This window comes from Orycteropus afer, unplaced genomic scaffold (genome assembly GCF_000298275.1).
Source record: "Orycteropus afer afer isolate SDZICR_OR568_19922 unplaced genomic scaffold, OryAfe1.0 scaffold00015, whole genome shotgun sequence".
Lineage (NCBI taxonomy): Eukaryota > Metazoa > Chordata > Mammalia > Tubulidentata > Orycteropodidae > Orycteropus > Orycteropus afer.
The window spans coordinates 10,389,441-10,402,760 of NW_006921602.1; the positions used below are offsets into that span (position 1 = coordinate 10,389,441).

The 13,320-nt window shown below is 34.0% G+C and overlaps 1 protein-coding gene across 1 annotated transcript in view; it reads left to right on the forward strand.

Annotated features, from left to right (window-relative positions):
- DENND4A (DENN domain containing 4A) overlaps positions 1-13,320 on the forward strand; it is a 116,610-nt gene that overhangs the window by 18,020 nt on the left and 85,270 nt on the right. The window contains exons 5-9 of the mRNA XM_007957591.2: positions 1,090-1,331; positions 4,927-4,993; positions 6,355-6,413; positions 11,215-11,359; positions 11,646-11,821. Of these exons, the coding sequence (XP_007955782.1) occupies positions 1,090-1,331; positions 4,927-4,993; positions 6,355-6,413; positions 11,215-11,359; positions 11,646-11,821 (689 nt within the window). The remainder of the gene's footprint in view (positions 1-1,089; positions 1,332-4,926; positions 4,994-6,354; positions 6,414-11,214; positions 11,360-11,645; positions 11,822-13,320) is intronic.

A 13,320-nucleotide genomic window follows, 5' to 3' on the forward strand; every position in this document is an offset into this window, starting at 1 on the left:
TTTGGTCAATGACATGAGACAAAGTATATGTGAACTGCTGTGTGAAAAGTGAATTTACTCTGTAAATCTTCACCCAAATCAAAATAAAATTAAAAAAAAAAAATAGCTAGTTAGGTTGAATCCATTATACATACTCCTTTCACTTGGTTAAAAGACAAAGGAAAAGAGAATTTTAATTCTGTCTCATCTGCTTGGTCCTTTTTTGGTGAATGTGGTGAAAGACTGTTTTATTTTCTGTGATAAAGAAACTTTTAAAGTAGTACAAAAGACATTATTAAATATATAGAGGTAGTTCCCTGGTTATGAACATCTGACTTCTATACAAACTGTAGTTATAACCCAACCTCCATAAGACCTATTCTATTGAAAATTTGAGGTACATAATAAATTTGAGGTTCTTAGTACCAAACAGGTTCTACCTTGCAACATGCATCAAAATATTATTATTTATTACCGTATTATTATGTTAAAGACATTTTAGTGTGTCTGGACGTGTTTTTCTTTTAATATTTTTTATGCATGGAAAGGTACACAGTAGGCTAAGACAAACATTTGACTAACCAACCATACCTAGCTGTCCCAACTTACATACAAATTCACCTTAAAGACATACTTAGGAATGGAATTTGTTTGTAATTCTGGGACTGCCTGTAATGCTATTTGGAATCATTCATTATTAGAGTTGGAAGGGACCTTGGAAATCATCTAGTCCAACCAGAGAAATTGAGGTCCAGAGAAATTCAGTGAACTGCCCAAGGTTGAAGTTTATATTTTCTTATGTAAAATTCTGACCCATTTTCTACCAACCAATTATTTTCAATCATTTTCTTATAGAGAATATTGGTAAAATTCCTCTCTCTCTTAAACAATGAACTTTAATTAAACACTTTTTTTTTTTTTCTCAATAAGAAGACTTGAGGATAATACTATTTAGTTCTTTCATACTTTAAGAAAGCAAGAATGATGTCTGTTCACCACTGCATTCCTAGTATCTGGCACTTTGCCTAGCTCATAACAAGTGTCCATTAAATGTTTAACTTATGATATAATTTGATGTGTGTTTTATTAAATATATTACTTGTTTTGCAGGTCTATGGTGCTGCTATTCAGTTTTATGAACCATACTCTGAGGAGAATCTCACAGAAAAGCAGAGACTTCTTTTGGGATTAACATCATCAGCAGATGGAAAATCTGATAGCTCCAAAAGAATTCACACTAATAAATGCATTTGTCTTCTTTCTCACTGGCCTTTTTTTGATGCATTCAAGAAGTTTCTGACTTTTCTGTATCGGTATTCCATCTCTGGACCTCATGTCCTACCAATTGAGAAGTAAGTTAGAAGTCTTCTTGGGTCAAAATTTGGCAGATCTTTCATTATGTGGTGTGTTGTTACTGTTAATTGAGTAAATTTTATGTGGAAATTGGATTTCTCAGTAGTTATTTTAAAAAGGGTTTGATGATTTCTATTAGATGTTTCTTCATTGTACTTTTATAGTAATGTTATTTTAAATAATTTTATATCTTACAAAATGGAATAAATGTTTCATTTTTCTTTTCCTTGTCAGGTTTAAAGATCCTAATCTAGAGAAATACTGAAATTTGTGTACTAATTTTGTAATTCTTATTTTATATATATTTTGGTTCATTATGAAACTTTACAAAATATTTTATTATCTCTATAGATCATGAATGTAGAGGAAAAATTAGATGAATATTTTCTTTTTTAATTTTAATCAGTAAAATTGATTGGTGTTTTATGCAGTAAAATCTGATGCAAATGAGATCTAAACATCTCAATTGTCTATTTGATTATTGCTTATACCCTCTATCACTTTAGCTTTTTTGTGTTCTCAGGCAGAGGTCTCTGATTCTAATGACAGTTGAGCAGTGATAGAATTGTCATAGGAGTATTCAGTGTACAGTGTCACTCTAATTTTGCCTTGCCCTTTTCTTTTCTATTCTTAATATTCTAACCTAACAGTTCTCAAATTTTTTGATCTCAGGACTCCTTTACACATGAAGATCCCAAAAAAGCTTTTGCTTATGAATTTATATCAGTATTTACTGTAATAGAAATTAAAACTGAGAAACTTTCAAATATTTGTTTATTCATTTAAAAAGGTAAATCCATTACATGATAACATAAATACATTTTTTTTGAAAAATAGCTGTTTTTCAAAACAAAAAACAGATGGGTAGTGTTGTTTTACATTTTTGCATATCTCTTTAATGCCTAAGGAGCTGTGGTGGTGCAGTGGTTAAAGCATTGGGCTGCTGAGCAAAAGGTTGTTGGTTTGGACCCATCAGCCACTTGGTGGGAGAAAGATGATGCAGTCTGCTTCTATAAAGATTTACAGCCTTGGAAACCCTATGGGGCAGTTCTGCTCTGTCCTATAAGGTCTCTGAATGGGAATCAACTAGATGGCAGTGGATTTGGTTTTTTGGTTTCTTTAATGTCTGGCTTAATTGCACACAGTTAGATTCACATATATGCTTCTGCATTAAATCTGTTGGTATATGTTGTTTTAGTTTACCAGAATCTGGCCTCACATAGATAAATAGGTGGAAAAATGTGGAGCATTTGAATAGCCTTTTCAGAAAATTGTGGATATTTTTTGGACGCTGCATCAAAATTCGACAAGTGGTAGTTTCTTAACAGGTTATTTGCAGTGTGGAATCTGAAACTTTAGCAGTGAACTTCTTTCTTTGTTACATTAAAATCCGTAGGTCTATCTTGTTCTTCGGTGGAACTTTTACTTATGTATGATTTTATAGCATTGTATGTTGGTCACTTGGAAAATATTGGTTTACTGAGTTAAGCAGACCTTCCTAATGTAAGTTAGTTGCATTATCAATATTTAAAAATTACATTTCTCAGTGTCACTATCTCACTAGACAAGTTTTTGAGTATTAAACTGTCAGGCTCATGGTGGCAAAATTCTGTTTTTTGTTTAAAGGTTGAGTCTAATTACTGGTAACAAATTTTAAGGAAAATCAGTTGTTTTCCATAAGGCAGCAGTCTCACTTCATTCATTTTCATGTAGAAAATATCTGCCAAATACTCGACTGGATAACTTTAGTTTGTCAGTGAAAATGCCACTCTGTTTAAAGAGAAAAGAAGAAAAAGCAATTGATTCACTTGCAGCTAAACAGTCAAAGAAGTGCTTTTCCTCCAGACAACCATTGTATTTCTCCATCCAGCAGAAGTGCATTTTACACACTTTCCCCTTAGTCCATAGAATATTTTTTAAAAGTGTACCTGCAGGATCAAGTTTTAATAAAATTATTTTTTTCCTGCGAGTGTGCATTAATAAAGAATACAATGACTATTAGTACAATTTGCTACCTCTGTCTTAATGCTCGCTCAGGTGCTAGCAGTTTACTCACAGTGCTTTTGCACCATGAGTGCCTATGTCAACACAGTGCAAAAGGCTCTTGTTATTTGCCGTCGCGTGCAAAAGGCAGACACCTTAATATTATTATTAAAATAGTTTTGACCTCACATCTCCTCCCCAAGTGGATCTTGGAGATCTTTAGGGGTCTATGGATCACACTTTGATTTATGAGTCAGAATTGACTCAATGGCGATAGGTTTATTCTAACTACTCATTCTTCAGATAATTTAGGCAGGGTTATATCTTGTGGTACCAATTCCCGTTATCTTTATTTTAGATTGTAAGTACCTTGATGGTAGAGACTGATAGCTTTAGGCCTTATTACATTTCCTATTACGTCTCCCACAGTGTTTTATACATAGTATAAGGGATCTCTGGTAGCATAGTGGCTAAGGCACTTGACTGCTAACAAGGCTGGTGGTTCAAACCCACCAGCCTCTCCTCGGAAGGAAGATGGGGCAATCCACTTCCGTAGTGATACTGCCTCGGAAACCCAAGGAGGGGTTGCTGTGAATCGGGTCTGACTCGATGGCACATAACAGCACAACAACATGTATACTATGTGTACATCGTGGTCAATGCATGTTTATAAAGTTTCTCTTTTTGTTTTCTATACCAAAACTCACTGCCATTGAGTTGATTCTGATTCATAGTGACCTGATAGGACAGAGTAGAACTGCCCTATAGGGTTTCCAAGGCTGTAAACCTTTACGGATGCAGATGCCACATCTTTTTCCCACAGAGCACCTGGTAGGTTTGAACTGCCGGCCTTTTAGTTAGTAGCAGAACAATTTAACCACTGTGCTACCCGGGCTCCTTAGTGTTCTGTAGACAGTTGAAATTATCTCACTTGTGAAACCAAGATGATTTTGAAATAATGTTTGAAAGAACAATAAAGCAGAAATAAAACAACTGATTCTGGAAAAAAAAAAAAAAAATTCACTGTGGTTCCCTTTGTTCAGTTCCGTAATGTTCAAAACAAAAGCCATCAATCTGACTTTTCACTCATGTTCTTCTGGGGGAAAAAAAAAAAAAACCTTATACAATCAATAATAGAATTGTTTACCCCTTGTTAGGGAGTATATTGTTCATCTTTTAAAATTAATTTAACTTTTTTTCTGGAGCTTTCTAAGTGATTTGTTTCACTTCCAAAGATGAGCAGTCAACTAAAAAAATATAGTTTAAATATTAAAATTAACTGTTTTAATAATGTCCCTATCTCTAATATGATCTACGTAGGGAGAAGTAAAGGTTAAAATAGCTTTTGACGAATTGATAAAATAGACTTTGATACATTATTATATGTGAGCAGCTATTAATGTGAAAAGTTACTGGATTTAGGTATAAACAGTTTTAATAGGACAAATGATTTTTGGTTGTTGTTTGTTCTCTTGATTTCATAGTACTGGAATTTCAAAATTATAGGTATATACAGTCTTGTGACTCAAGGTCTGGTAATGACATACTGACCTTTATAGCATATGGTAATCACTTTGGAATAAATTGGGTTTTTGTTTGTTTGTTTTTAAGGCATATTTCTCATTTTATGCACAAAGTTCCTTTTCCATCTCCTCAGAGACCACGGATTTTAGTTCAGGTAAGGTTTTCTTGATATGAGGGCCCAGTTGAATGATTATTAACTCTGTCAAAGTGTAGCATAAGAATAATAATTTTAAGTGAGAGGGAAAAAAGAGAAAAGAAAAAGAAATCTGAAGAGAACTAGATGCTATTTCATGTTGGAGTTTGGGCTCTTAATGTGTATTAACTCCCTTCAGACATCTTAACATTTCTCCTTTAGAGGAAAAGTTAAGAGAAAGGAATTTCTTTCCCTAAATTTGTTCTAGGTATTTGGAAGTTTGTGATTTGGGCAATCATTCATTCAAATGTAGGAGAATAGATAAATATGTATTTATATATATTTTAGGAAAGAAGGAATGCCCTTATCTTTTATGTAACAAGGGAACTTTAAAATGAACATAAATTATTTTCCCCATCTCTTTCCTTGCTTAAATGTGCTTCATCTACATTTACATTTCTTTTTTGTTTGTGTTGATAATTTAAGTTGACTGTTTTTTTAATCCTCATTTTTTAAAGAATTTATATGAAGAAACATTTTCATGTTTTATCATTATGTGTGCTTTATTGTATTTATCACAGCCCTAACAACAACAACAACAATGGGCTATCAGTCAACACTAGAAATCAGTCAGAAAATAGATATTTATATATTTGTGGAAATATATATAAATTTGAAAATGTAGATAAGAATAATTGCATTTTATATTAATTCAGATAAAATATCTGGAAAAATATAGTTTGATGAGCTTTATAATCAGTCTGCATATCATCACTTTCATCTTATCAGAAGTATTTAGTACCAGAATATATATATAAGGCTCACTCAGTTTGGATACACACAGAGGATTTGTTTCAGAGCCAGACTTGGCAAACTTTTTTTTGTTAGGGATCAGATAGTAAATATTTTAGGCTTTATAAGCTGTATGATCTTTGTCAAAACTACTCAACTCTGCTGTTAAAGCCCAAAGCAACCATAAAAAATACATGAATGAATGATCATTGCTGTATTCCAGTAAAACAAAAACAGGAGGCCTGTAAATTTAACCTAGCCTTGGCCATAGGTTTTTCAACCCTGGATTTATAGCATTGCATGATTAATGTAGTCTTTTGATGCAAGTTTGTTTTAATGACATTTGGAGAAATGTTGAGGAACAAAAGAAAGAAATAGAATTCAGAGTAGGAAAAATTAGTGGTTCGCAGATGACGGTGATAAGGCTGTGTTCTTTAGAATCTTAGTAAGTGATACCAACAGTTCCTATACCAGTAATTGGAAGCAGTGAAACTTCGTGGCCATCATCATTAGTCTATATGTTTTTATCAGAAAGTGGTATTTTAAAGTTCCATCCTTATTTTTCAAATGCTTCATTTTGAATCTTTCAGTTATCACCACATGATAATCTGATTCTCAGTCAGCCTGTTTCTTCACCTCTCCCACTAAGGCAAGTAAAAACTTCATTTCTATTTAATTTAATTTTCTCTAAATCTAGTGTGACCAGAGTAACATTGAAATATTTTCTCTATTTCCTAGCTAAATTTCAAATGTTGATGGAAATATTTCTCATTTAAGTTTTTCTTATATCTAAATTCCTTTCACTTGATATTTAGGTTATCAATTTGAAGAGAAAAGAGAAACTTTTATAGTAGTGTTTGACATTTTGTGTATATCCATTTATTATCATCAAAACTTGCTCTTCACAGGAGCTCTGGTGGCGTAATGCCTAAGGCACTTGACTGCTAACCAGAAGGCTAGCGGTTCAAACCCACCAGCCACTCCTCAGAAGCAAGATTGGGCAATCTACTTCTGTAGTGATACCGCCTTGGAGACCCAAGAGAAGGGTCACTGTGAGTCAGGTCCAAGTTTATAAATGTGGATTATGAAAACAATTATTTTTAGCTTCATTTATCTTCTGAAGAGCATCAAAATGCAATTAACTTAAAAAGTGAGCCAAAATAAAAACATTATGATTGATAAACCATAGAATTAGAACAAGGTTTGTCATCAGCTTAAAAATTCAGAGAAATTATCAAACATGTTTTCTTCCTATGGTATCTTTTATAGAAATTCAATTAGCTATGTTATTTGTCTAGCAGACAAACATTTACAATGTAATTATTATGCAGCACATACCTAAGGGAGACCAGCTGCCATCTTTGACGTTAGTTTTGTAAGAATTGCAAGTTATTTCATCAGTAGGCCTTGGTACAGAGTGACCGGTGTTTTCTTAACCTTTGTTTGGTCCCAAAATAAACTAGAAGTACTGACTGAGACTATATATATTATTTATATTACCAGAGGCTTTTTAATTTTTGGGGGGGTGGATGATGGTGGTGGTAATAATAGTTTTATTGAGAGATAATTCACCTGCCATACAATTCATCCATTTAAAGTATACAAGTCAGTAGTGTTTAATATATTCAGAATTGTGCAGTTATTACCATAATCAGTTTTAGAAAATTTTAATCATCCCAAAAGGAAACTCATACCCTTTACTAGTAACTTCCCGATTGCTCCAATCCCCAGCCTTAACTCACTGCAATCTAGTTGATTCCAACTCATAGTGACCCTAGGCAACCACTAACCTAATTTTTGTCTCTATAGATTTACCTATTCTGGACATTTCATGTAAATGGAGTCACACAATACGTGGTCTTTAGTGTCTGGCTTCTTTCAGTTAGCACAATGTTTCTAAGGCTCATCCATGCAATAGCATGTATTAGTACTTTATAGTACTCTATTCCTTTTTATTACCAAATAATATTTCATTGTTTGGAATTGGTTTTCCATTGGAAAATACATATGCATTTTGTTTTGTGACATTCATTGCAATCCCCACCATTTAGCAGCACTCTTCCTACTTCCTCCTTGTGTTTACCATTTCCTTTTGTCCTTCTTTCCTATTCCTTCCTGCCTTTTTAGCTTTATCCCTGGGCAAATGCTTCCCTTTTGAACTCGTATGGTTCGTGATTCTAATGAGTGCATACCTTCCTAGTATTATTGTTCACCTCATAGACCTGATTATTGTTTGGCTGACAGTTGAGCCATGGGGGTGAATTCAGTTCCCAGCTTGAAGTGTATCTAAGGGCCATACTCTCAGGGGTTCTACCAGTCTCTATCAGACCAGTAAGCCTGGTCTTTTTATTGTTTTGAGTTTTGTTCCACATTTTTCTCCCACTCTGGTGGGACCTCCTATTGTGATCCCTTTCAGAGCAGTCAGCAGGGGTAGCTGGACCCCATCTAGTTCTCCTGTTCTCAGGGTCGTGGAAGTAGGGATTCACGTGATCCATTAGTCTTTTGGGTGAATTATTACCTTGCATTTTTAATTTACTTCACTCTTCTTTGCTCCAGACAGAGAGAGACCAATAATTGCACCTTAAATGGCCATTCACAAGCTTTTAAGATCCCAGTGGCTACTTGCCAAAGTAGGATGTAGAACATTGTCTTTGTGAACTATGTATGCCAATTAACCTTGGTGTCCCCCAAGACTATGGGCCTGTGCTGCCAACATCAGCGACTCATCCCCTCATTGTCCAGCCAGCAGTGTATTTGGTTTTGACTAAGAAGTCTTCATAACATTTACCCCAGTATGCTCTGCTGTATTCATGGACATTGCAGCACATAAAATACATATGTAGAAAGAGCCTCTGTCAAACTTCTGTATATTTGTGAGTATAGTTCCATTCACATTCCCACACCTGCACAGCTTGAGTGTCTGTATATCCACTTGTAAATACTATTATTACTGTTACTGTAGGATTATGTATGTAATAATATTTACTTTTGTTGCCTTTAACTCTTGTGCTCCTCCCAGTGTCTTCCTTTGTCTTGACCATTTAGTGCTGACCTCCCCCTTACTGTATATTGCCTTTCCCTTCACTCAATGTGAAACTGCCCCTAGTTAGTGATTTCTCCTCTCTTCCCCTCCCACCCCAGTAACCTTCAAAGAATGATTCTTTCTATGTGTAAACTTTTTCCTGACTTTTTACAGTAGTCTCATACAATATTTGTCCTTTTGTGATTAATTTCACTCATTATAATGTCCTCTAGGATCATCCATGTTATGAGGTATTTTGCAGATTAATCATTATTCTCTAATGTTGTATAGTATTCTATTATGTGAATGTACTATAGTTTATCCATTCATCTGTTTCCATCTTTTTGCTATTATGAATAATTAAGCGATGAATATGGGTGTGCATATATCTATTTGTGTCACGACTCTTATTTCTGTAGGATATATACCTGTTAGTGGGATTGCTGGATCATAAGGTATTTCTATTTCTAGCTTTATAAGGAAGCACCCATACCATTTTCCACAGTGGTTATACCATTTTACTGTCCAGTCAGCAATGCATGAGAGTTCCAGTCTCTCTACAACCTTGCTAGTGTTTGTTGTTTTCTGTTTGTTTTTTTTTTTAACTTTGCTGTTAATGCTGGAGTGAGATGATATCTCATTCTTGTTTTGATTTGCATCTATCTAATGGATAATGATCATGAGCATTTCTTCAAAACGTGAACAAGTTTCATTTCTCCAAAAGGGATTTTTGTCATTAATTTTGCTTTATTAAAAAAAATGAGTAAAATCACTTGTTTAGCTTTATATAGACAAAATACTGGTTGGCTTGCTGAATTATGGCATTGTGCCTAAGGCATTTGACTGCTAACCAGAAGCCTGGTGGTTCAAACCCACCAGCCACTCCTCGGAAGGAAGACTGGACAATCTATTTCCATAGTGATACCGCCTCAGAAACCCAAAGAGAGGTCGCTGTAGGTCAGATCCGACTCAATGGCAGTGAGTGGGTTGCTGAATTATTTACTTTTTCAAACATAAAACCTAAAATAACACTAACATATAGTAAAAGCAGGAATAATATGATAAATACACAGCCTATACAAAGTAGAAATAATACATGTACAGTGTAGTTCCCAGGGAAGGAACGTGACCGTGCCACTCTGCTGCTTGTGGTGCATGCTGCCTCTTTAACAGCTCCCTGTAAAACTAACACTGAAAGCTAGTTTTGTTTTTCACCTTTTTTTGTAAAAACGACAGTCCTCTTCAGATTTCTTTCAGTTAGTGAAAACAGGTACTGTTCTGGTTACCTACTGCCACTCTGACAAGAATATACCACAGATGGGATGGCCTTAACAAACAGAAGTTTATTCTCTTACAGTTTGGAGGCTTTAAGTCCAAGTTCAAAGTGCCAGGTTCCAGGGGCTGGGCAAAAGCCCCTCAACCTTGGGGTCCAGCTCTGCCTCCTGCTCCCAGCCCACTGGAACAAGGAGGTGTTCCAGAGAACTGCTGGCTGCTGAGGCTGAGAAGCTCAGGGTCGACAAGTAAAAAGGCACAGTCCCGATGTTACCAAACCACATAGCAGGCCATTAATTTAAGTCCATTTTAAGTCCCAAGGTCAGCACAGCATGGCAGGCTGCTGAACAACAACATGGCTACATGCAGGGTCCAACCATGCCATAGGCTAGAGACTATCCCCAAGGCTTCTCCTTATATACAGGAAGCAGACCACATCCCAAAGGCAGCTGCTCAGCTGCTTGTGGTAGATCCCACCATGGAGTTGATTGCCAGTCTCATCATGGGGAATAACTACCACCAGCTGCCCCGCCACTCAACCAGGCCCAGCCAAATTGACATACAAATTTAACTACCACAGGTACTAATGTAGGTCTTTCGTGAAAGTGAAGTGGTATAAAGCAAACTTTCAAAAAGCAGAAGATACCTGCATTGTCATTACGATGGTAATATAATAGATCTATTCATAAATCCAAATTTTAATATGTATATTTTCCTTAAAGGAGGTGAGCCTGTAAGTCATGTTGCTTTTCTGATAATTACAGTGGAAGTTGAGCCATGTTAAAAAAAGTTTTCATTAAAGTATTTATCTTCACCATTCAACCAAAGCATACCTTTCATGGACTGAATTCTTTATCTGAGCATTATCTGCATTGCAGATTATTTTACATAAAATGAGGCAGATTACTTTTCATTTTCCATGTAGAATATGATGCAGAGGAATCAAATGATTTTGAAAGGTCACAAAATTACATTGTTTTCATAGTATGTTTGCAGTGCAATGCTTTTCTTACATAAGAGAAGCAGTCATATTTAAAATTGAATATATAATACAAATTATACCCTAATCCTTTGCTTTTTTCATTATTTTAGAAAATAAGATATTAGAATCTTTCTTTTTAAAATATTCAATAAATATATTTGTTTGAATTGGCAGTGGTGGCAAGTTTTCAACACTACTACAGAATTTAGGCCCTGAAAATGCTGTGACGTTATTGGTATTTGCTGTGACAGAACATAAAATTCTCATTCATTCCTTACGGCCTTCTGTGCTTACTAGTGTGACAGAAGCATTAGTGTCTGTGAGTATCACAGTTTCTTATTGGCAATCAATCCAGTTTTAAATGTAAATTATTCATATAATTTAATATTATTTTAATGCTTATCTAAAATTCAGGCAGTAATGAATTTTTATATTGTGGAAACAATTTTAATTTCCTGACTATTAACTCTAATTATAATTATTTAATTTGTTATCAAGTACTAGGCTTTAAGTATAAGTACTTAAAAGATCATTTTTTTGTGTGCTTATAATTTATAGTTCAGTATCAAAAACCTAAATATTCTCCTATCCTTTGTTTATTGAAGATGATTTTCCCTTTCCACTGGCCATGCCCGTATGTTCCTCTCTGCCCACTGGCTTTAGCAGATGTCTTGAGTGCACCATGTCCATTCATAGTAGGGATTGATTCAAGATACTTTGATCTCTATGATCCTCCACCAGATGTTAGTTGTGTTGACCTAGATACCAACACCATTTCTCAGTAAGTACATTTTAATGATTCCATACCTAATAATATATAACCTTATGGTATATGTATGTTATTAGATATTTTATGAATGTTCATTAGAATTTTTTTGCAAGAGACTATTTTCTTTGCATTTATGGTTATTACCATCTTTGAATCAACTTTTACTGTGCTTAAATGGTGTAGGTTTAAGGTATTAGAGAAGGTTTTATTGGGAAGAAAATATACTTTAATCTTGAGATCTTTAAGTATTGAAGAAATATTATAATCCTACTTAGAAATTTAGCAGAAGGAAAATTGAGAATAAAAATAGAAAATGTCTGTTTCTCTATAGTCAGATGCATATGGGGAAAATCACAAATTAAATTTAAAATACTATTCCTTGATTAATTCTTCAACCATATTTCTAGTCCTGTGTAATACTATTTGTGTATTAATACTAATATTTCATAGGGAAATTAATGTAATAATGTTAAGAGTTTAATAATGTATAAGTTTCATCACCTTTATACTCTAGTAATATAAGAATTGTATAAGTTTCCTCTCTCTCTATCAGAGTAATATTTAAGTTGTGGTTATTGGACCTATATTTTACTTTATATATAATTCAATGTTTCTCTTGTGTTTTTTTTGAAACGTACCCTTATTTTCAGTTTAATTTTACGTAAGTTATTCAAGAAAGAAGAAAATGGTACAATTATTTTATATTTGCACAGGACATACTTATAATAACTGCAATTTAGTTTATTAGTAAAGCCCAAAAGCTAATATTGCTTCTATAACTTAACTTACATAGATGTGAATAGATTTGTCTCCATTTTTTTTAACAAGTGTTATTCATTTTAGAGCCTTTTATTTAATTCTAAAATCTTAGATTAATTCTCAGTTTATCATATGTCAAAACCTGAAGTGCCTAAACCAGTAGAAAAGTTTAGCAAAAAAATCAATTTTTATTATAAATAATATATGCTGTCAGAAAGCTTTTATTCATAGAAAATCTCACCAAGAATGTATTTTGTATATAAAAGTCATTTTACATATTGTGTACTTGGTATCAAAGATTCTTTACCAGGAACATTTAATTCTTTACCAGGAGCATTTAATTATTTAAATATTAAAGTAATGTCTTTTTCTTTGCAGTTGTTACGTTACATGACATAGTATGTCATGCAACATAAAATGAAATTAAATTTAAAAATGAAATTCAGGGTAGTAAATATATACTGTGCTTATTATGGTAACTAATTGCATTTTTTCTCTTTTTGTACTTGCCCGCAATTTGTTATTTTTTTTCTTCCTATGTGCTATTTTAGCCTTCTGCTTTGACCACTAATGAGTTAAAGAATGAAAGAAACAGGAGTTTCTGACTACAAAACTAGTACTTCTGATATTAATTATTGGGTGAATATTTATGTAATAGTAGTCTTATAAATGGGAGCTCTGGTAGCATAGTGGCTAAGACACTTGCCTGCTAACCAGACGGCTGGCGGTTCAAACCCACCAGCCACTCCTTG